At 35.9% G+C, this 24276-nt stretch overlaps 2 protein-coding genes across 6 annotated transcripts; one reads left to right on the top strand and one right to left on the bottom strand.

Moving 5' to 3' along the window:
• Positions 1-267: 267 nt before the first annotated feature.
• On the bottom strand, positions 268-4178 carry LOC115993932 (meiotic recombination protein DMC1 homolog). Its single transcript, XM_031117935.1, has 15 exons — positions 4094-4178; positions 3894-3976; positions 3240-3331; positions 3077-3148; positions 2935-2973; positions 2759-2816; positions 2619-2664; positions 2454-2499; positions 1952-2013; positions 1743-1809; positions 1563-1655; positions 1367-1435; positions 1189-1267; positions 731-897; positions 268-506 (listed from the first exon to the last, which is right to left on the bottom strand). The coding sequence occupies exons 1-15, from the start codon at positions 4108-4110 to the stop codon at positions 462-464; spliced, it is 1035 nt and encodes a 344-aa protein (XP_030973795.1). The 5' UTR covers positions 4111-4178; the 3' UTR covers positions 268-461.
• A 7074-nt stretch (positions 4179-11252) lies between these two features.
• Positions 11253-21538, top strand: LOC115993930. Of its 5 annotated transcripts, none has more exons than XM_031117926.1 (12): positions 11253-12091; positions 13534-13798; positions 14975-15134; positions 15266-16004; positions 16129-16558; positions 16672-16853; positions 18088-18247; positions 18563-18790; positions 18881-19231; positions 20127-20228; positions 20693-20955; positions 21342-21538. In XM_031117926.1, the coding sequence occupies exons 1-11, from the start codon at positions 11583-11585 to the stop codon at positions 20930-20932; spliced, it is 3366 nt and encodes a 1121-aa protein (XP_030973786.1). In that variant the 5' UTR covers positions 11253-11582; the 3' UTR covers positions 20933-20955; positions 21342-21538. The 5 variants fall into 5 exon arrangements, with proteins under 5 accessions (XP_030973786.1, XP_030973785.1, XP_030973789.1 ...); XM_031117925.1 differs by having other exon boundaries at positions 21234-21538; XM_031117930.1 differs by lacking the exon at positions 21342-21538 and adding an exon at positions 13015-13133 and having other exon boundaries at positions 12033-12091; positions 20693-21340.
• Positions 21539-24276: the final 2738 nt, after the last annotated feature.

Here is a 24276-nt window from a genome sequence, read left to right as displayed (position 1 = left end):
TCACATTTGTTATGATAATAAAATCCATTTCTGAACATGGGGTCAGTTTCCTGTTCACGCAATAACCATTGCAAAGAAACAATGAAGTCCATTGATTTTTAATATGGCTACTATATTCACCAAAGAAGTTAAAGATGTTTCCGGAGCATAGTCCAGGGAAGCTAAAGCTCTTCAATGCTTTCATGAATCAGACCAACAGCTTGTTGGTCTGATTCATGATTTACAACTTTATTGCCACTTTTAGAGCCAACAGGTTATACCATTCATGATTTACAACTTTAAAGTAAACTATAGTAAGTAGATATTAGGAAAATGTATATTCCACTATATTGCCACTTTTAGAGCCAACAGGTTATAGCATTCATGATTTACAACTTTAAAGTAAACTACAGTAAGTAGATATTAGGAAAATGTATATTCCACCATATTGCCACTTTTAGAGCTGCAGAAGGGCCGTAAGCTTAGTCCTTCGCATCTGCAATGCCCCCTGGTGTTATCTGAAATACGTGTTTCTGTTAAGATAAACTTGTTGGCACTGAAAAGTAGTTTTTAACAATTGATGATATGGAAGACACGGAATTCCTGATTTAGGATCACTTATCATGATGTCAGTTTTTAATTGATCTTTTGGGATTCCACTTGTCTCTCTCATGACCAGAAAGGTCATGAAGGTTGATTCAGTCAATCGAAAATTTAAAAGGTTGAATTATAGCACTAGTGAAAAGGATATAGCTTCAGCCTCGGGCAGATTTGGGGCATCAAACACCTTGCAGACACGCTGTTCACCTTTGCCTTTCCTGAACATCAGTCTTATTGTAGCCGCATGAGCAAGCACATGCCCACCCGCTGGTTTCTTTGGATCCGATATGAACATTCCACCTCCTGGGTCAGCTATGACTGCAACCAACAGTCCAACAATACGGTTCAGGATTGTCATGTTAAATTCACTTAAGAGTTACTGTAAAAATATTATAAATCAATATTGCTCGCTGATGCTTCATTGCATATATTTTGGGCCAATACACTTACAATCTGAACTCAATTAGCCATATTCAAAAAAGAAAAGATCTTATTTATGTATTCCATTATTCTGAGTTTGCATTGAATATTATCTTGCTTTGCCTAGACAAGAATAACTAGAGACCAAATGAGCATACAGAAACTTGTGTCAGACTGGTTGGCGCTTACCTTGATTGGTCATGTAGACGGCAACATTAAATTCCTCGGCTATCTTTGTTAATCTGGAGAGCATCTGTGCCAACTTTTGCTGCAAATTTACAAATGACTTTGTCATTCAAGAGTAATGGTATATATATATGGACAGAAAGTTACATCAAAGGCATTGTAAGAATTTCTGAAGTTTAACCTGGCGCTCTGCAAGTTCTCCTCGTCCTGTGAAATCCACTCGAAAGAGTGCAATCACTGAATCCACAATCTGACATATAATGAATTCATGCAAACATCAAATCACTGAATCCACAATCTGACATAACGAATTCATGCAAACATCAACTCTCCAGGCCTCACAAAATTAGTAGTGTAGTTCTCTCAGTAAGACTCACCAGAAGTCTAAATGGTTCTTCAGCCATCTTTGCAGCCAAACCAAGAAGCAGGTTGTACTGATGCTCGTATGTATATGCACGTGCATAAATGATCTAACACATTCACAGAAATCACAAAGTTAGCTTATATATGTGCTGTTCCTATTTCCATTGATATCTAATGCAATAAATGAAGCTTACATTGTCCAGGACAGATCCTGGATCCATGCCAAATCTTTCAGCTATGGGTACAATTCGATCAGGTCGGCTGAAAATTGACATAGTTAAGAAGAAAACATACTAAAACACGCTTTTTATTTTTTATGATATTCTTGGTTAGATTTTTACTGAAAAGAAACTAAATATGCCAATCAGATGTCAAAGCAAAATAAAACAGATAAAAAGGATACAAAGTTCCCTCAGTATCAATGTAAGCAACCTTTCCATTTCCTCCCCTCATGTTGGTAGGAAGCTGCCAAATTCATCAGCAAATCATCAGGATGCACAATCAGAAAAGCTTAATATTATTGAATCAAGTTTGTTATTATTACACAAATTTAAGGGCGGTAACACAAGATTTTCTGTAATTGCTAATTTTTAATTGAGCAGCTTCAGGGGCTGTACATAATGTAGGCGTCAAATCAATAAACTTCACACATACTTGACATGCTGAAGTCTATAAACTATTATGTGCAAGTGCCCTCATTGTGTCCCACAGATTACTGATTTCTATTATAAAACATGTTTGAGATCATGCCTGAAAGATCATTAACATGAAGTTCGATTTCTTCAAAATAGAACACCTTTCACATAAAATATCACACTATCTCAGAGCTACTTTTAGGACCACTACATAGCATAGCCACTCTATTCACAATTGTATAAGAGTACATGCTAGCTGAGAAAAGGAACCTGGGTAGAAACGCATAGAGTATGTGCAAGCTGTGTTTTCCCAGACCTGAATAGAGAAGTGGCACAATATAGAAATTTAAATGTTGTGTAAAGCCAAATCAGTATCAAGTTTCAATTGGAACAAACAACAGTAATTCATATACGTAAAATGTGCAATGTTCTCACCGAAATTCTCCAAAAGATTCAGTAATCGCCATTGTTTCAATTCCACCTTTTCAAATTTTTACACACAAATCAATTATATATATATTTTTACACACAAAAACAATAATTCAGAGAATGAACATCTCAGAGCAAAGAATTACCGCCTAAGAGTTCATCTAAGGCTTGGCTTCCAGTTGTAATGCGGACCACTGCCTTTCTCTATAAGAAAAAATGAGAATCAGAATTTAGACTCACTGTCAAATATAATTAAAAGAATTGCTTAGATCTTATGGATCTAATTTCAATTCAAAAAAATTATAAATAAATTCAAACTTACTTTGAGAAGAGCATCGCTTCCAGTAATATAACCATAATTCTGAATAAAGAAACAAAGGAGCAATCAAAGTCACTGAATCCAAAGCTAAAACTGATGAAAAAACAAAGCAATTACAGAGACTATGGATGATCTAAACGCTAACCACAATCTTCTCAGCGGCTTCACAGATTTTGTCAACTTTGGCCTCAGATAAGCCTTTGATTCCAGTCAGGTGCTGCAAATTGGAGACAGATAGATCATAGAAACCAAACAGCACCAAAACCTTCACCGTCAAAAGGATTTTTACATAAAATTAAGATATATACCTTCTTTGTATGCATCATTAAGCCATTGCAGGTGTAGATCCCTGCATCTTGAAGCTTCTTCACATCTCCGGAATTGATTCCCTGAGCAATCACTGCAAAGAATGCACAGATTTTGAATGGAAACTAATAAGGAGTGACTTAAACCAATAAGAACTCAATGTTCTCGTCAATTCGGCTAAATTCGCTCATCTGATACGATAACAGAAGCAAAGAAACACAAAAAAATTAATAAGTAAATCCAGTGGCAACTTCAAATTCCTGAACAAGCTTGTAGGTGATTGAAGTGAGGCTACTCAAAATTTAGTCCAAACAGAGAGAAGGCAACTTCATATGCACTAGAAATTCAAGTTCTACCATCATAAACAAAACGATACACAGTGAATCAGACTTCTGCAATTCTCACAAAAGCAAAGCAAATTTCATTCAAAATCGAAACCAAACTATTAGAGGCATCAACACGCAAACAGAGCCAAACTGAGAATGAGATCATCCGAACTTTACAGAAAATTATAATTCAGAGCTTGAGAGAGAGAGAGAGAGTATATAATTCAGAGTTTGTGAAAAAATCGAATTTCTAGTAAAACAACACGAAATCAGTGCAAAGGCACTCGGAAATCGAGAATGAAAGAGAAAAGCGAAGATTGCAGATCATACATTTGTCGATCGCTTCAAACAAATCTTCTTCGTCATCGATTTCTTCGCGCTCCATGAGCTGTAACTGGCCTTGATCTTCGGCTCTGAGAAAACATGATTCAGAAACAGAAAATCATGGTGACGATCAATACCTAGCTAGAATGAAGTTCAAAAAATCAAAGAGAAACGAAGAGGAAGAAGTGTACGGCTCTGTGACTTACTTGAGTGTTGCAATCATCTTCGTTTCTGAGGAAGACTCTGGAGCAGATTTTGTGAGTTCTGAGTCTGAGAGAGAGAAAAAGAGAGAGATAGAGATTTGAAATGTAATGGACAGAGTGAGGAAATTAATTTAAAGGGCGGGAATCAGGATCGACTATTAGACGAAGTTCGTTAGGCTCTTTTTCTCTCCTGTTATTGGTTGGAACAGTAGCGGCTCTGATCTTGCCATGTCAGCTTCAGTCAAAATTTAGACCACCAAACCAATAGATGGGACCCTATATTGTTGGTTAATTGCATGCTTCTCAATTTTTTTATAAAAAGTCTATAAACTCTAAAAAGTTGACAACAAGTATCTAACGTGGCGGATTGATAGTAGTTATTAATAAGTAAAAAGTAATGTTGGTGGTGGATTCATATAAAACTCTATAAAAGATTATTAACTTAATTGTTGTGAAAAATATTATGAAAATTTTTGTGTATGTTATATTTTTTTTTTTTTTTTCTTCTCCTTTTAGTGATTTAATCATTTCAAACACAATTTTAAAAACAAAACTGCTCTATTCAAAAATAATTTTGTTTTAAATTGCTTAAAGAACTGGAAAAAGAAAGGATTCAAGGTTTTAAGGTTGGACCAAGGTTTAACCTAAAGGTTAAACTGTGATGACATAGTATTATTTTAATATTAATTAATATGAAAATAATAAAATAAACGGCAAATTACATTCCTAAAATTTGGGGGTGTTTAAATTTTACTCCTTGAAATTTCAAAATTTGAATTTTACCCCTTAAAATTTGGAGTGTTTGGATTTTACACCATAACATTTCATGATTTGAATTTTACTCCCTAAATTTTTAGGGGTATTTGGATTTTACTTTCTAAAATTTGGGTGTATTTGGATTTTATATCCTAAAGTTTCAGAATTTGGGATGTAAAATCCAACACTCTCAAACTTCAGGGGATAAAATCCAAATTTTAAAACGTTAAGGTGTAAAATCTAAACACTCCCAAATTTTATAGGATAAATTCTAAACTCTGAAACTTCAGGATTTAAAATTCAAATACCCCCAAACTTTAGAGCATTACCATTGGGGATGGCATAAAAGTTGTTGTAAGGACACGTTTCGTGACGAACCTAACAGTATTGGATTCGCACGTAAAAAGGCCCAGACAATGTCATTTGTAAAACGTAGATTTGAAAGGCTAGGCCTTAGTCACCAGGCGGTGGGTTTTTCGGGATGTTCGTATATAGTTAAGTTTCCTTCACCCCTGGAGTCTTTCTCCTGGAGGTGGGCTGGGAGGCTCTGGTTTTTGGCCATTTTTCCCAGCCCTTTCTTTAGGTTACTTATCTTTCCTTTTATACTCATCTGCGTCCACTATCCTTCATCCACGTATAGGGTCAACCTTTCCAAGGCTGATACTTGTCCCATCAGTCCATACCCAAAGTCGTTGGGGGTGGTTGTAAAAGCCAAAGAATGCGGCTCTGTCAGGTTCAGAGCATTAAATGGCAGTAAAAGCAGCTTTCCCTGGATATTTTAGATCTTTCTTCCAAGTTTCAGTCCTATACCGTTTTTACCCTTCTTTCTGGGGGGACTTTGGGTCTGCCGAGGACTGAACTGCCCTCGGCGGTATCCATAGGCTATCTTGTCAAGCTTGGGCCATAGCCTTCCTCGGCTTGGGCCTTTGGATTCTCCCCGGGTAGATGGGCCTGGCCCATAAATCATTTGGGCCCCACAGTTGTAAACCAACAACTGGGGGGGGGGGTTTACACCCCCCAATGCTAATGTTCTTAGAGGTATAATTTGCAATTTACCTAATAAAATATATAAACATTAGTAATCTTGACTAAAAAAATATTTAAAGCGGTTAATTATATATCGACTAATGATGAGATGATATTTTCAGAATTTATTACAATGACTAGATAGGATAAATTCTAAACTCTGAAACTTCAAGATGTAAAATTCAAACACCCCCAAACTTTAGAGCATTACCATTGGGGATGGCATAAAAGTTGTAAAACAACAACTGGGGGGGGGGGGTTTACACCCCCCAATGCTAATGTTCTTAGAGGTGTAATTTGCAATTTACCTAATAAAATATATAAAAATTAGTAATCTTGACTAAAAAATATTTAAAGCGGTTAATTATATATCGACTAATGATGGGATGATATTTTCAGAATTTATTACAATGACTAGATGATTATTATCTGATTATTTCAAATATTTTAACAGATTTATATGACAAAAAAAAAATAAAAAATAGAGTTCAGTATACTAATATAATTTTTAAAAAGTTCAATATACTTTAGGCTTAGATTGGTTGGAGGATGGAAAAGTGAGAAATAGAAAATATTTAATTTTCTTTCATACATGTTTGGTTGGGTGTGGAAAATTGATGAAAAACTATTTTATTTGGTTGAGAAGAAAAGTGATACAATATAAAATAAAAAAAAAAGTTTGTATAAATTTATTCTCATGCCCTATTACATAAATTATTTTTTAATAATTTACAATGGGGAAAATAAAATTAAAGTGGAGATTAAAAATTTAAAATAAAACATACATAATGGATTAAAAAAAAAGGTTCATAGTGGGTTAAAAAAAATCTCACATACAATGGAGGGAAGAGAGGGGTAGATGAATAATTTTCCTTCTACACTCTCTCCTCTCTCATTTTCTCCCCAAATTGGGAAAATGCAATTTTGTTGGGTGTAGAGATAAAACACTTGGGACCCACCAAAATTACCCCACATTCCACTTTTGAACAAAACAACCCCTCTATTCAAAATATCTCCTATTTTCTACTTCCTCTTTGTCAACCTCCCCCAAATCACCCCCTCCAACACACATATTTAAAATTAAAATATGATATTTTTTTTATTCATAAGGATATATGAATACTTAGCCTATATAAAAATACAAAGTAAAAAAAAGAAAAAGAAAAAGAAAAAGTCCACTCATTTAATATTACCTGAGAGAGATAGAGAGGTTTACAATTTTTTAATTATTTTATTTTAAATCCCATCCACAAACCTAGGGGTGTCCAACCCAACCCGTAACCCGACCAACCCGAGCAACCCGCCCGAACCCGAACCGGCAACCGTCCGACCCGACCATTCCGACGGTCGGTGACGGGTTTCTGACCCCAAGACCCGACGCCGGCGGGTCGAGTGGCGGGTTTTCTTCTCCAAAACCCGAGCCACCCGACCCGACCGACGTTATATATAAATCTGGCAATATCCGGCGACATTCAAGCGAGATTGGGTGAGATCCGGCGAATTCAAGCGAGATTTGGTGAGATCCGGCGACATTTGAGGAGATCCAAGCGAGATTTGGACCATATTTGGTGAGATCCGGCGAGATTCGAGGAGATCCAGGCTGATTTCGGCGATTTTTGGTGCAGATCTACTGGGTTTTTGCAGATTCCGGCGACATTCGAGCAGATTCCGGCGACGTTTGCAGGATCCGGCGACTCTCAACACCGACCGACCCACCCGAACCCAAAACCGACCCGACCGAGTGACGCCGGCGGTCGATTTCGGGTCCCTCCGCCTTCCACCCGAATCCGGCGGGTCGGGTCCGGGTTGGGTCCAAAACCGACCCGACCCGACCCGTGGACACCCCTACACAAACCACACCCATATCCCCAACGGGTTAGATGTTATTCCCATCCCCATTAAAAATATAAAATATCAGTTTCTTTTTCTTCTCTCTCTCTCTCCCTCTCAACAAATCAAACCCCTCCAAAAATAGCAAGATCTAGTGATAGTAAGCTATTGGTGACTAACAAATTAGAGTATTGGGCTTTTCGATGGTGAGCAGTGGGATATTGCTTCCTCTTATGAAGATGAGGTCCAACTAGTAAACCTGTGACTAGGTTACTAAACCAAGCAATTTGACCACAATTCACAACAAGAAATTATTTTTTTTGGTTTTATTAACTTTAAAAGCTAGACTAGTGGTTTGTTCTCGATTAACCTGATTCAATTCGGTTTTCAAAATCATTACTTAAAGGTTATGCAATATATTTGCTTAACTCATTTATTGATATCAACTTGCTTTGATCCATGCATTTATTATATGAGCGGTGCGGGTTGGGTGATTATGACCATTAAATTAGCGTGTCAGGTTGACTTGCAAGTTAAGATTTTTCTAAACCACCAAGAATTGATCCATATGCCTATTTATATAGGGTTAATATTTTTTCTTTTCTTTTTTATATGAGAAAATAAATAATTTTTAGAAGTAATACCAATTAAAAGCATTGGTATATTAGTGTCGCAACTTGGCCTCCAAACAAGAATTCCTGACTTCGCCTATGAATGTCAAGTATTTTATGGCCCAATTAGAGATAACCAAATGTAAGTAAGGCATATTGTATAAAATTTCCAACCCATCCAATCAAGAAGCTTTGTAAATTTTCAACCAACCCTTTAGGTTTTAAAAGTTGGTGGTTCGACATCAGTTTGAAAAGTGAATCCACCAATGACAGTCTAGTTAAAAATATTGGCATCAACTTGGCTAACTAGATCTGCGCATATTCCTAATGGTAGGATGCTATAAATTTTATTACATAATATCTAAAGAACGATGTGTAACCAACATCAAATTTTTTTTTTTTCAAATATTCATTTTTATGTTATTAAAATCCATAGCAACATGAATATGTATTTCAGGTTTATTTAGATACCGTTTATTGTTAAAAATTGAAAACTAAAAACTGAAAATAATGTAGCAAAATAATTTTTAAAAATATGTGAATAGTATCGTGGAATCTAGGTTAGAAGTTATATTTGCTGAAAGAGGTACTTGCGGGTCCTGTAAATAGTGCATAGGACCCATCCAAGGAAACGCAGACACGGATAGCAACGCGTTTGCGTTGCTATCCAAACCCAGACTTCACGTTTGAAAGAAAATTTGAACTTTGCATGATTTTGTTTCAAACACTAAACAATAACATTGAATACAAGGCTTTTCACAACAAAATGCTCAAGGCCCCGTTTGATAACTGTGTTAAAATAATGAAAATCATTATTTAAACATCACAATACGTATTTTCACACATTTTTTCATTTACATATAATTTTACAAAACTTAAGTAATATTATTAGGAATCTCTTATTAAATGGACCCAATTAATTGATATTTTGAAGTGCTATTTTTAATACCAAATTTTTTTTTATTCATAAGGATATATGAATACTTAGCCTATATAAAAATACAAAGTAAAAAAAAGAAAAAGAAAAAGAAAAAGTCCACTCATTTAATATTACCTGAGAGAGATAGAGAGGTTTACAATTTTTTAATTATTTTATTTTAAATCCCATCCACAAACCACACCCATATCCCCAACGGGTTAGATGTTATTCCCATCCCCATTAAAAATATAAAATATCAGTTTCTTTTTCTTCTCTCTCTCTCTCCCTCTCAACAAATCAAACCCCTCCAAAAATAGCAAGATCTAGTGATAGTAAGCTATTGGTGACTAACAAATTAGAGTATTGGGCTTTTCGATGGTGAGCAGTGGGATATTGCTTCCTCTTATGAAGATGAGGTCCAACTAGTAAACCTGTGACTAGGTTACTAAACCAAGCAATTTGACCACAATTCACAACAAGAAATTATTTTTTTTGGTTTTATTAACTTTAAAAGCTAGACTAGTGGTTTGTTCTCGATTAACCTGATTCAATTCGGTTTTCAAAATCATTACTTAAAGGTTATGCAATATATTTGCTTAACTCATTTATTGATATCAACTTGCTTTGATCCATGCATTTATTATATGAGCGGTGCGGGTTGGGTGATTATGACCATTAAATTAGCGTGTCAGGTTGACTTGCAAGTTAAGATTTTTCTAAACCACCAAGAATTGATCCATATGCCTATTTATATAGGGTTAATATTTTTTCTTTTCTTTTTTATATGAGAAAATAAATAATTTTTAGAAGTAATACCAATTAAAAGCATTGGTATATTAGTGTCGCAACTTGGCCTCCAAACAAGAATTCCTGACTTCGCCTATGAATGTCAAGTATTTTATGGCCCAATTAGAGATAACCAAATGTAAGTAAGGCATATTGTATAAAATTTCCAACCCATCCAATCAAGAAGCTTTGTAAATTTTCAACCAACCCTTTAGGTTTTAAAAGTTGGTGGTTCGACATCAGTTTGAAAAGTGAATCCACCAATGATAGTCTAGTTAAAAATATTGGCATCAACTTGGCTAACTAGATCTGCGCATATTCCTAATGGTAGGATGCTATAAATTTTATTACATAATATCTAAAGAACGATGTGTAACCAACATCAAAAATTTTTTTTTTTCAAATATTCATTTTTATGTTATTAAAATCCACAGCAACATGAATATGTATTTCAGGTTTATTTAGATACCGTTTATTGTTAAAAATTGAAAACTAAAAACTGAAAATAATGTAGCAAAATAATTTTTAAAATTATGTGAATAGTATCGTGGAATCTAGGTTAGAAGTTATATTTGCTGAAAGAGGTACTTGCGGGTCCCGTAAATAGTGCATAGGACCCATCCAAGGAAACGCAAACACGGATAGCAACGCGTTTGCGTTGCTATCCAAACCCAGACTTCACGTTTGAAAGAAAATTTGAACTTTGCATGATTTTGTTTCAAACACTAAACAATAACATTGAATACAAGGCTTTTCACAACAAAATGCTCAAGGCCCCGTTTGATAACTGTGTTAAAATAATGAAAATCATTATTTAAACATCACAATACGTATTTTCACACATTTTTTCATTTACATATAATTTTACAAAACTTAAGTAATATTATTAGGAACCTCTTATTAAATGGACCCAATTAATTGATATTTTGAAGTGCTATTTTTAATACCAAATCATTGCTTTTTAAAATTTGGCACAAGTAATTATGTACCATTGATCGGTTTACTCTTTTCCAAAACAAAGTAAAAACCACATTATTATGTACTTCAGGCAAATTATTACATATGATAGAAAACTCTCGGACCAAATTTGCCTGCAAGAGTACTGAAACTTGTTGGTAAGTGGCCACGAAGGAGGCAGGAAAAGAATAGTGGCCAAATTGTCAAATCAGTCAGTCCTCCACTGTTTTAAAATCAAAATTTATATATAAATTTAAATTCGTTCTCTCTCTCCTATTCTATTCTATTTATACCCCCCAAAATAAAAACGGTACAACCAGATTCTAGGGTTTCCCTCTCTCTTTAATCTTTATACGATATCTGTGTTTCGTAACTTTTTTAATTTTTCTAGGAGCGGTACTACTACGCTCCTCCCTTACTGACAAAAACCCTTTAGATTTTCGGTCATTCTTTCTTTCCATGATTTGTACTTTTTAATTTTCTTACCTTCCAAGCAGATCTTTACCCCCCAAAACCCATTGATTTTTCCTGCCAATTCCACAAAATTCGTTTCCTTCTCTGACAAATCCCTCGTTTATGCTCCGCTCCATCTTTGCCTCCAATTCCGATGCAGCTCGCCAATTCGGACCAACCCGCTTCCGAATCCCCCGAAAACTCGGAAAAGTCCGAAACTTCAAAGCCCCCAAAACCCTCTGTGGTTGACGATGGCGATGCTGATGCCGAGGATGGACCGGTTCTTGATGTTTCCGGGAAAAGTTTCGAGGTTTCGACGTTGGAGAACTCAAACGACGCCGTGGAGGGTTTGTATTTGTACAAAAACGTGTTCAATTTGATACCGAAATCGCTGGCCGGGCTCGGGCGGCTGAAGAGGTTGAAGTTCTTCGGGAATGAGATTAATTTGTTTCCTTCGGAGTTTGGGAGCTTGGTTGGATTGGAGTGCTTGCAGGTTAAGATATCGTCGCCCAGTTTTGGTGGGTTGCCACTGAATATGCTCGAGGATTTGAAGGAGCTTGAGCTTTCTAAAGTGCCGCCTCGGCCTTCGGCTTTCCCGATACTCGGCGAGATTGCTGGCCTCAAGTGCCTGACTAAGCTCTCTGTTTGCCATTTTTCCATAAGGTAAGTGTGTATGTTGCTCTGTATTTAGCTCTGCTCTGCTTGTCTGCTGAGATGGAACTTAAAATAGTTGAAAATTTTGAATTTTTGTGTGGGGTATTTGTGTAACTTGTTTGGTTTAGTTGAATTGAATTATTTATATTTGACTCTGTTTTGTTCAGCAGCTGTCATGCTTTATCTAATTGACACTGGGAAAGATTATTTGGAATCTGTCTCTGATTAGATAATTGGTGTAGTTGAAGCCAGCCCCAGTTGATTTGGCTTGCGTTGTATATATTTAGTGTGTGGAGGGATGTACTTTAGGCTTAGGTGAGGATGTAATAATACCTAGTAGAAGCATGTGTCTTGGTTTAGTCTTAATAATCATGTAACTGAATGCAAAATATTGTGATTTCTGCTGCAAGTGAATTATCCAGTATTATACCGATTCTGTATTTTTGACAAGAAAGAGTATTTCTATAATGTATCATACAAGATTGACTGGGAGACAATGAAGGCTGTGCATAGATAATTAGTAGAAAAGTTGCTAATGGCCTTTGGACCAAATGACTTCGCCTTCTCTTGTAAACAAGGGATGGAGGGTGAGCTCACATGTTCAAAAACCATACTCTGGTGTGTGAGTAGTTTTTGAATAATAATAAATAAGCAAAAGAGAATACTCTCAATTACATATACATCAGTATAATTTGTGTCATTATTCTGGATAGTACATGTAATATCAAACTCATAAATAGGCTGATCTATGCATGCCTAGGCTGCTGAGTGACTTTCAATGAGCTCTATAATGGCAAAGCTTGAGCTACCTGGATTGCTTAAAAATTTGTAGACTTTTCATCGCACAATATGGTTATGTGGTTGTCCTTTTTTAATTGTGCATGAACTGTTATGACACACAACAAACAAATGGTAATGCTATTAAAATTCAGGAAAAAATGAAAAGAGGAGAAATTTGAAATTATAGGGAGCATGGATTGAAGCCACAGGGTGAAAAACCTTGATGCAGATCCTATAACAGCTTGTCATGCTAGGACATAACACCTCAAAGGTATCCATTTATGTTTAATTTGAAGCCAAAGGGTGAAAATCCTTGTTGTAGATCCTGTAACAGCTTATAATGTTTAATTTGGTGTCTGTCCAAATTGTTTGGTCTTGATAGTGATGGTATAGCATGTTATAAACTAGGTGATTAAACCTCTCTCTCTCTCTCTCTCTCTCTCTCCCACACACACACATGACCATGAACCATGTGATGAAATCTCTAGCAGAATGCTTGTTCTCATAAGGTGAAGCCATTAAGTTACATTAATAATGCTCTAAACTTCTAAGCCTTGAGTATTTGTGGACCATTTGTCATTGTCATTTCAGTAACGAATAGAAAAATAGGATTGCTGTACTCACTTTACCAGCTGTTAACCCACTGAATTGTGGTGAAAATTTTCCTGCAGATACCTTCCTCCAGAAATTGGCTGCTTAAATAAGTTGGAGTTTCTAGATCTTTCATTCAATAAGATGAAGAGTTTGCCCACTGAAATAAGTAATTTGAATGCCTTGATATCATTTAAAGTTGCTAATAATAAATTGGTGGAACTCCCTTCGGGTTTGTCCGCTTTGCAAAGGCTGGAGAACTTGGACCTCTCAAATAATAGGCTGACATCAATAGGGTCTCTTGAACTTGACTCAATGCATAACCTTCAAAAGTTAAATCTCCAGGTACTTATATATGATGACTTATACTGACTTAGTGTCAGGCACTTAATGTCATTTTTCTTTGCTTGTTATGGTTCATTGCAGTTTTAGTTTCTTGTATGTTGTAAGTTATAATTTGTTTGGCAAAAGATTTTATTCTATTTATTTTCTATGGTTGCTACTCTTTCAAATAGGCCCATATCCTAATTTTATGTTCAGTTACTTGAATCCTTTAATTACTGTTTTTTTGCACTAGTCAAATCATAGGCCTCATCCACTCTTTTTCAATCTTAGCTTCCATTCTTTTGATCTATGTTCTTTTGATCATCGGCCTTGTCAACTTGTTGCGGTTGTTCACTTGACCTCTTTTCACAGGCTGCAACTTGAATGAAACCACTCATTTTTGCTGTTGTAGTAATCAGTCTTCATTGCACATGGCCATGTCATTTTAAGTTACTCTCCCTCATTTTTTCCTATGTAGGAGCCACCTCTACTTTTAAATGGATGACTTTATTCCTTATTTTCCTTGTATTTTCACTCTTTAATCTTTTTGTTCTAATTCAGTCATCCTCATTTTATGAACATGTGTGTGTGTGTGTGTATTGTAGGATTAGGATCAAGTTACACTTGGTGTAACTCTTTGCAATGTTACACTAGTCCTTAAATTTTTTATAGAATTAATATTCTGAAAATCTGACTATTGGATTATGTAATTTTGTTGCTTCTAATGTGCACTCCAATTTTAGCGTTAATCGGTTGTTATTTACCATTTGATTCACAAGCTCATTTTTTGTGTAAGTTTAAAGTTAATAAACTTGAAATATAAACATTTTATGAAGAGATAGTTATTGATCTCCAATAATCTTGATATTTTGCAAGTATGTAGGGTATAAGAAGATAATGTAATCCAACAATTTAATTGTCAAAATACCCTTTTCAATGAAAAGTTATAGAGTGGTGTAACCTCACATAGAGTTACACCTGGCCCCATATTGTATGTATTGGAATGTTTCTGTGTCACATACATATATATATACATTGTGTTTGATGCTCATGAATTTTGGATATCTCACTTATCAAAAAAAAGAATATCTCAACTTGTCTTGGAATTGGATTACTCAGTGGTTTTTAGCTTTATTCTGTATCAATGTTTGAAGCCTAGCATTTAATTTGTGTCCTGATTCTTCTTCATCTTTGAAGTACAATAAGCTCCTCAGCTATTGTCAAATACCTTCATGGATAAGCTGCAATTTGGAAGGGAATGGTAGAGATGCATCCAATGATGATTTCATCAGTTCTTCAGTTGAAATGGATGTGTATGACACTACCATGGAAAATGAGAGAAGTCTTTCCTGTAATGGTGAGGCCTGTGCAATCAGTTCTATTTGATTAAATCTGGATGGTTCCTTTCTTTATTTAAAATAAATATACTTTGTTTTGTATATGCTTTTGTTCGGATATGTGAAACCAGTTTCATCTTATGACTCATAGATGCAGGCTCTAGTCATACATCACCAACCTTATTAACTGTGACATCATCAAACAGTAGATGCTTCGCAGCCCGTAGGACAGGCAAGCGATGGAAACGACGGTATTATTTGCAGCAGAAAGCTCGTCAAGAACGCTTGAACAACAGTAGAAAGTGGAAAGGTATAGATTGTGACAAGGTGTTAACTATGAAAGCAGAAGAAAACATCAAATCCAGCAACCTCAATGTCCCTGCTACTGAAACTTGTGTAGAAGGTGCCTCAGACATTGTAGGTGTGGATGATGATGATAAGCAAATTGTTTCTGGAGAAGCTGAAAGTGAAAATTTGCCTAGTGTGGCCAAGGATAATGAAATTGGTTCCAGAAAGGGGTTTGGTGACTCTGCTCCAAAAAGAAAAGGGGGTGAAGATGAATGCTGTGAACCTGACTTATCTCTGATCTCCACACAGAATGGGGCTGGTGAGGAAGATGAAGGTTCGTCTTCAGAAACATTGAAAAGTATCTCCAAGTCAAAAAGGCATTGTGATAGGGATCTTGATAATCCCAAGCCATGCAAGTCTCGTAAACCAATTGGAGATAGCTCAAATTTGTCTCACAAATACAGTAATGACTCATTTTGTAGCGTTGAGGATCATCTACCAGATGGTTTCTATGATGCGGGGCGTGACCGACCCTTCATGTCACTGAGTGATTACGAGCAAAACTTGCATCTTAATTCACGTGAAGTCATTCTTGTGGACAGGTCATTTTATACATGAATGTTTTGTTGATTTAGATATTGATTGCACTTTTTTTGGTTTGTGGGTTGGTATATAGTAATGGTTCACTTGATGTAAACAACTGAGATTGTTTATTTTGATCTTCAGGAAGAGGGATGAAGAGTTAGATGCGATTACACTATCTGTTCAAGCATTGGTGTTTCATTTCAAGCAATTAAATGGTTTAAGCAGAAATAGGGATCAGGATGCTGTTGATGTCCTGCAGATTGCATCATTGCTTGCTCTTTTTGTATCAGATCATTTTGGAGGTAGTGATAGAGGTGCTCTTGTTGAAAGGACACGAAAAGCAGTCTCTGGTTCAAACTATCAAAAGCCCTTTGTTTGCACTTGCTCAACTGGAAACAGAGAGAGTATTGGTACAACCAACAAGGCAGTTGTGGACACTGTTGAAGATATTATTTTTTCTGATCTCTGTGAGAAATCCATCAGCTCTATTAAAGTAAGAAGAAATTCTGTAATAGTTCCTATAGGGGCCCTGCAGTTTGGTGTGTGCAGGCATAGAGCATTGCTCATGAAGGTGATTCTTCTACTGTGTTTATGTTTCAAGATCTATATGTTTTGGATGTGTTTATTATTTTTCCTTTTCCTTCTAGTTATTATCGTGATCTGATGAAGTATCATTTTCTCCAGTATTTATGTGACCAGATGGAGCCTCCTCTACCTTGTGAGCTTGTCAGGGGTTACCTGGATTTCATGCCACATGCCTGGAATGTTGTTCCCATCAAGAGGGGTGATTCTTGGGTTCGCATGGTTGTTGATGCATGTCGTCCACATGATATAAGAGAAGAGACAGACTCAGAATATTTTTACAGGTCAGCACCTTTAGATTTTTCTTTTTAATGGGTGATGCTTATGTTAAACCATAGAAAACCATGGCGAGTATTTGACTGCTCACACTTGGCACAGTTGGATTTAGGCCATGTTTTAGGTTGATCTCAACTTCTGATGCTATAAGAAGCTTGCTAAAGCTTAGCTCAAGCATCTTCACTATGGCATCTTTTTAATGGGTGATGCTTATGTTAAACCATAGAAAACCATGGTGAGTATTTGACTGCTCACACTTGGCACAGTTGGATTTAGGCCATGTTTTAGGTTGATCTCAACTTCTGATGCTATAAGAAGCTTGCTAAAGCTTGGCACAAGCATCCTTACTGTGGCATCTGAACTTAAACAAGCCCAAGTAGAAGTGTGGTGCCTTTGCTTGTAGCTAATAACCATTATCCTTTATGAAATGAAGCCATTTTAAATGTGTCAGCCCTTTGTTGATGTGAGTAACAATTGTATTTATAAGACTGTTCAAAAATTAGAGTGACTCTTTTCCTCTGTATTCTACATTTCCAGATAAGAATAAATTATAGATCCAGAGAGATACTTCCCCTTATGTTTGTCGTCAATGAATTGAGGCAAGGGCTACTAGAGCTATGCTTATTTAACATGAAAAGAATTAAAAGAAGTAGGCTTAGACTTGGCTTGTTTCTCATTTGAGCAAGCTTCTTATTAACTATCAAGGCCAGCCTGCGTTCATAGCCCAGCTCATATACATTATAATGACCTAAAGGAGCTTTATAGTTTTGGGCCTTTTGGCTTCTGTTATATTTTTTTTTAATGTTCTTAACCCCCTGAAGTGCTCGGCTTTATGCATGAAGTGTTTAATTAAGATATTCAGATCTCTGCTTTGTTTGGTATGTTTTAGCCATTTCTTTCCTCCTTTTCCTCTTTGAAACGGTATTGTTCTGCTGACTAGTGTGATTTCTTGTGTGAAGGGATTGGCTATCCTTTAGAACACATATCATGTACTGCAATGTAGCATGTTGATCAGTCCTGCTGCAGGTTGAATGTAAACCTTAATATATCGAAGTTTCTCAGTCTATCATTAATTTATGAGGTCTTGTCTAATTTTGATGTTCTGATCTTCCACTCATCATGATATTATCTTAGTCTCATCTGATATGTTTGGTTCAATAACATATTTCTGAAACTGTTATATTGTTCTGCCATAGAGTCGTTTCTATTTTTTTCCCCTTATGGATTTGCTTCTTGTAACAGATACATTCCTCTCAGGCGGACTCCAGTGCCCCTTTCAAGTGAAACTGGATTAGGTGCTGATTGTTCTTTTCCGTCTATATCTTGTTGTGATGAAATTGAGAAGGCGGGTTCTAGCTCTCTTGTTCGTTGCAAATTTGGATCTGTTGAGGCTGTAGCAAAGGTGTGTACCTCAGAAAATCTTGTCACGTTCACATTATCACTGAATGAAAAATGTGGTATCCATTTTTCTGCAATATTGCATTCAGTTATTGCTGATAATGATTGTGTGATGGGTCTTCTAAGACATTCATTGATTGCAGAGTTTGTGAAGGCTTAGTTTTTGTAGTTTGAATGCTATATTTTTCCTGTTTTAAGTTACAAGTAGCTGATTAAGTTTTTTGTTTATTTGTTCATGTTAGTTTATAATGGTTCATTATCTTGATTGTAAAATGCTTCAATATGAGTGCTAATATGCCTATCTTGTTGGATCTTGCAGGTGCGTACTTTGGAAGTATGTGGGACTTCAGCGGACAAATTAAGTAATTTTGAGTACAGTTGTTTAGGGGAAGTAAGAATTTTAGGTGCTTTGAGACATTCCTGCATAGTAGAAATGTATGGACATCAAATATCTTCTAAGTGGGTTTCTTCAGTGGAAGGAAATCCGGAGCGTCGTATATTAACTTCTGCAATTTTCTTAGAGTATATAGAAGGGGGATCTTTAAAGGTAATTTTGGTTAGTTTATCAAGCTTGCTTACCTTTCCTTGATCAGTTTTTATTCGTGTCTTAGCGATTGTCTTACCCATTATGTAACAGAGTTATGTAGAGAAGCTATCAAAAGCTGGCGAGAAGCATGTCCCAGTGGAGTTGACATTGTGCATCGCTAGAGATGTTGCTTGTGCATTGGCAGAGCTGCATTCGAAACACATTATTCATCGTGACATAAAAAGTGAAAACATTTTGATTGATTTGGATAGGAAGAGAGCTGATGGAATGCCAGTTGTGAAGCTCTGTGATTTTGATAGAGCAGTGCCTCTTCGCTCTCACTTACATACCTGTTGCCTTGCTCATATTGGAGTACCTCCTCCTGATGTTTGTGTTGGAACACCTCGTTGGATGGCTCCAGAGGTTCTGCGGGCAATGCATGAACGCAACACATATGGACTGGTAAGTTCTTTCTCCAATCAGTTAGAATCTTTGACTAATGGTTCAGAGCGTCTGATCTTTATGATTATTCTTAATTCTGTAATGCATTGCCATTACAAGCAGTGTTGTCATATACATAAACTCGCATATGTCTCTGTCCAAGCTGATATGTTTGGTACAAATGTTCATCTCTTATGTTGCAGAAATTGTCTGCAACACTGAAATCTTGTGAATTTGCCAAAGGTTTACTGAGGGAAAAATAAAACGTATTTAGGATCTAATGCAATGGGGGAAAAAGAAATTATGCATATTTGGTACAAATGTTCATCTCTTATGTTGCAGAAATTGTCTGCAACCCTGAAATTTTGTGAACTTGCCAAAGGTTTACTGAGGGAAAATAAAATGGATTTAGGATAGAAGATTGAATGCAATGGTGGGAAAAAGGAAGGATGCGTGTATAAAGATATACATTTCCTTGTCGAAGAGGAAAAAAAAGAAAAAAAGAAAAACATTTCCATCATCTAGAGTTAAGGAATATGGGAGAGGCATCAAAGAAAAAAGAAAAACATTTCCATCATCTAGAGTTAAGGAATATGGGAGAGGCATCAAAGTAGCATATAATCAGCCGATGATCTCTATGAAGTGGTGATATCTGATGGGCCCATACCAGGTGTTTGTGTAAAAATTCTTTTCGTTCAACTCAAGGATGGTAACTTTCTATGGGCGCCCAAACAGAACCTCCTCCTCCTCCATGGGAAAGGTTGGAGGGTAAGATTGTGGTTTTAAAATCCATTGGGTGTGTGTGTGTGTGTGTAAACTTAGGGTTTTAGGGGTTCACAGCTATTATGCACTTGCTACTTCTTATCCTTCATGTGATGTGTTTTTTATTGTAAAACTCTTATTTATTTGGTTACAGGAAGTTGATATTTGGTCATTTGGCTGTGTGCTTTCGGAATTATTAACTTTGCAAGTCCCGTATCTTGGATTATCTGACTCACATATATATGATCTCCTTCAGGTATGGTTCTCTGTCTGTCTCTGTCTCTGTGACTGTAAGTGTGGGAACTGTGAGTGTGTCCCACACTTCCCCTCCCCCCCACCCCCCCCTCCCCCACCACACAAACAAAAACAAAAAAACTAGAAATTTTTGAAAAGTTGAAGATTAGGTGAGCTCAGAGTAACAGAATCCAGGCATGAGAGATCTTTTGTGCTAGCAAATGGATTCTGTTTCTTATAGGATTGGTTTGTATCATAATATTTTATGTTAATAAAATAACCAAGAGATAATTTTCCTGTAACTGGAATGCCAGTATTTTCAGTTTCAGCATGAGTTCCTTTTTGACATATTCTCGATACTATTCACTTAATAGAAGTGAACCTGAGGCATTAATGTTACATTTATCTTGATATGCTGTTCATATTAGGTTGAAACTAGGTTTCTACCCTGTAATCTAATCAGTTTGTTGCCTCTGATATAAACAGATGAGCAAGCGACCACAATTGACAGATGAGCTGGAGGCTTTAAGCTCAATCAGTGAGCCAGCAATGGCTCAATCTGGTGCTGAGCTGGTGGAATCAGAGGCTGAATTAGAAACATTGAGCTTCCTTGTTGATTTATTCCGCCGGTGTACTGAGGAAAATCCAAAAAACCGTCCTAAAGCTGAAGAACTCTATGAAATGTTGCTTGCACGCACTAGCAATGTTACCGGTTCAAGATGTTAGGAACAGAAGTAGCTTTGCCTTGGGTAATAATCTCTCTCACACTTTTTAAGTTTTGTAGCACTAGTGACTAGGATGTCTTATTCTTATATTTTTATTTATAAATCTTGGGATCAAATATTTAGATTTGCCCAATAATTATTGTAGTTTCACTGGTTAGTTTAGCAGCCACAGTGAGTTATGTTTCTGTATCAGTAACATCTGAGGTTTAGGTACATTCGGGACATCAATTATCTGTAACCCGTTTTCCTCTCTTTGTTGGGTTAGTAATATGCATTCTGATTGAGATCTGTAAATTTTGTAGGTAGTTCTGTTTTTGGGTTGTGCAATTCTTAAGCGTCCTTGTAACTTTCCCAAATGTAAGTAGACTTTTATTAATTTATAAAAAGTAACTCCAATTTTGATTTGGCAGTTTGGAATTCGCTTTTGATTACATCGATGTTTAGACTGGATTGTTCTCTGGATGTCTGAATGAACATTATCCTCTTTGTTCAAGTAATTTCATCTGGATATATATTCATATTCAGTTGAAATATTCATTTTGAACTTCTGATGCTTAATCTATTGCAAGTAGATTGAATTACCAATTTACCATGGGTTTTTCATCAATGTAAAATTACCTTAGTTATCAATCTGAATTTTATATTGGACAGTCAATGGTGAATCATTCAACCCCCTTGCACCTTATTTCATCATCTTTTTACTTTCCTTACAACAGCTGATTGTGATTTGCGATTGATCAAATAATGGATTGGGTGTTACCATAGAAATGGGATAAAATAAAATCGTACCATCACGTGACCTTGAGGGGCGGTGGATGACGCTGATGGTCTAGAGTATCAGAAACAATATACTTACTTAAAAAAAAATAGGAACCAAAGGCTTAGATATAGTATCTTCGATTGAATTCAAATACTTGGTTGTATTAACCAATAAAACACACATCGTAATTATCTTTTTTAAGGAAAATTATATTCAAAATAACCAAGTATTTGAATTCAATTGAGGAACTTAATGTATTACATTTAAAGTATTGTGCTTAAGTTTTATCTTAGAACTAATATCAATACGTACTATTGCCAAAATGTTTTCAGAAACCATTTCTAGAATGGAGAAAAGGCAAGCAGGCAGGCAGTTCCTTTAGTGTAGTAAATTAGGTTTTCCAATTAAATTTAAATGCATAATTGCTTGCATTGATCAATAAACAAAATATTGTATATTTTCTAAGGTCAGTTAAATTAAAAGTAGTTGTGTTTGAATTTAATTGAGAATTTAATATGTTTCACTTAAAAGAATTCCTTTTCGAACAAGTAAAATTGTTGTTAATAGTTGACATGTTTTTGTAGCATTTGTCAAAAGATTTAATGGAATCGTGGGAATACGATCTTCTCTATTTTGTTCTCGGATTTAAGAGTATGTAGACCCATTATTTGATGATGATGTATTACTAAATATATTTTTAGATTTAATAATTAACATGATTTATAAAATAGATCAATTCCAAGATGAACAAGAGCTTAATTTTTTAACTTCAGTATAGAACATTTTCATTCTTCCCAAAAAAAAAAAAATAAATAAATTCCGAGGGTAAATCTGCTAGAAGTTGCTCACTGTTAATACTTACTAGAAGTTGCTCACTGTTAATACTTAATAGGTTTAGTGCTTAATGGCACACGCGGAGAAGAAAGACAACCATTGATATCTTTACTTGAGATTATGTCAACAATCAGTGTGCAGATTCTCTGTTTAATGAAAGAAATGAAAGTAACATGGCTAGTCAACCTGTGTCATGAAAAGAAGCAGAAGCAACACGGGGCTGTTCTTAAAAAGTTAAAAACTTGGGGTTTAAAAAAGTCAGTCGTTCAACTTGTGTATTGTTTTGACTTGGTGTGATCCCACATGATGCAGCAGGTGGAGGTGTGTGTTAATAATAATTAACCCTCTTATACCAAAAAGAAAAAGGTAGTAAACTTTTCCTTCAAACCCTATAAACTATTCAAAGAGAGTAAATGGACAATGAGAGAGTTGCATGAAACCCAATTACACTCTTACAGAGCTAAAGACTAATTAAGTTGAATTGTTAAATGGGGGTGCTCAGATGCTTTATTCGCCCTTGTGTTGCCTTTTATGTGACTCTCTAATGTGACGTTTGAGGAGAAAGAGAGAGGGAGTAAATATATATATTTTGCCTCCTCAAAGCACACAGTACTTGCAGTGTAATAATTAGGGACCACCCAACTACACTGGTACTTTACCTCCAAATTCAGTAATATAATAATCTAAGGCTAGAAGTAGATGGATAGGGTTTTTAAGAAACACACCCAGGCCTATGTCTTAAACACCTTCTCTCTCTAATAATATCCTACTTGCCATGCCCACTTTGCCAGTGGCCCTGTACCTGTAGGAGTAGGACACAATGGAGGAAAAAAAAAAAAGTATGTAGCAGAACAGAACAGTGAGCCCCAAACCCAAACCCTTTGTGAAAATTCTCACGTGGCTGCCTACACGCGTGTTGACATCATGTTACCACAGTGCAGAGCCACTGGATTCGATTATTTGCCATGTGTTTGTTAGTTTCTATGATATCTGTTTTGCACTGTCCTCTTCCATATGACATTACCATCATTTCTCCGCCATTTGTTTATAAAGTCAACCAAACGAGAACTCCATATCTTTATCAAAGGATGAAGATGAAGAAACGTCTGCATTTTATTGTTACCCTTGCAGTTTTGGGCCAGAAAGGCTATTTAATTTTTTTTTTTTAAAAAGGGACACAACTTTAGGGTTACTTAGGCTTTGTTTGGATTTCCCTGAACTGAGTTAACAAATCCTTGTTTTGTTAACTCATAATCCAAAATCGGTAGAGCTCATAGGCAGCATGCTTGTTTGGATGAATTTTCAAACCATTAAGTTAGTGATGATATCTTATAATTTTGAGTAATAGGTAAGCAATTTTGGAATCATGGTAAGACTGTTTTCAAGTTAAGAGTTTTGAGTTATCAGTGATAGTTTTATAAATTTCCAACAAACACAGGTCCCACAGCAGTGTCTCGTCCCTTTACTGCAAGCTTTTGTGAGCAACAAATATTTTTCCTCATCACTTTTCCAACGACCAAACTATATTCTTCTTCATCACTTTCCCTTTTCCTTCTCCCAAACCCACAAGCACAACTCAATCCAAAAGCATTCTTGTAATCCACATTTTGCCTATTTTTTTACATTGGTGATGATGGGTGATTTTGTAATGGAGCATGATTTTATAAACTATGTTACACATACTCACAACAATGTTGATACAAGTCACTTAGGTATGGGTGAGGAGAAGTTGCAGATAACAGAGGAGTTGT

This window comes from Quercus lobata, chromosome 6 (assembly GCF_001633185.2).
Source record: "Quercus lobata isolate SW786 chromosome 6, ValleyOak3.0 Primary Assembly, whole genome shotgun sequence".
In the NCBI taxonomy this organism is placed as follows: domain Eukaryota; kingdom Viridiplantae; phylum Streptophyta; class Magnoliopsida; order Fagales; family Fagaceae; genus Quercus; species Quercus lobata.
Note: the sequence above shows the minus strand (reverse complement) of the source record. Positions and strands in the feature narration are given on the sequence as shown.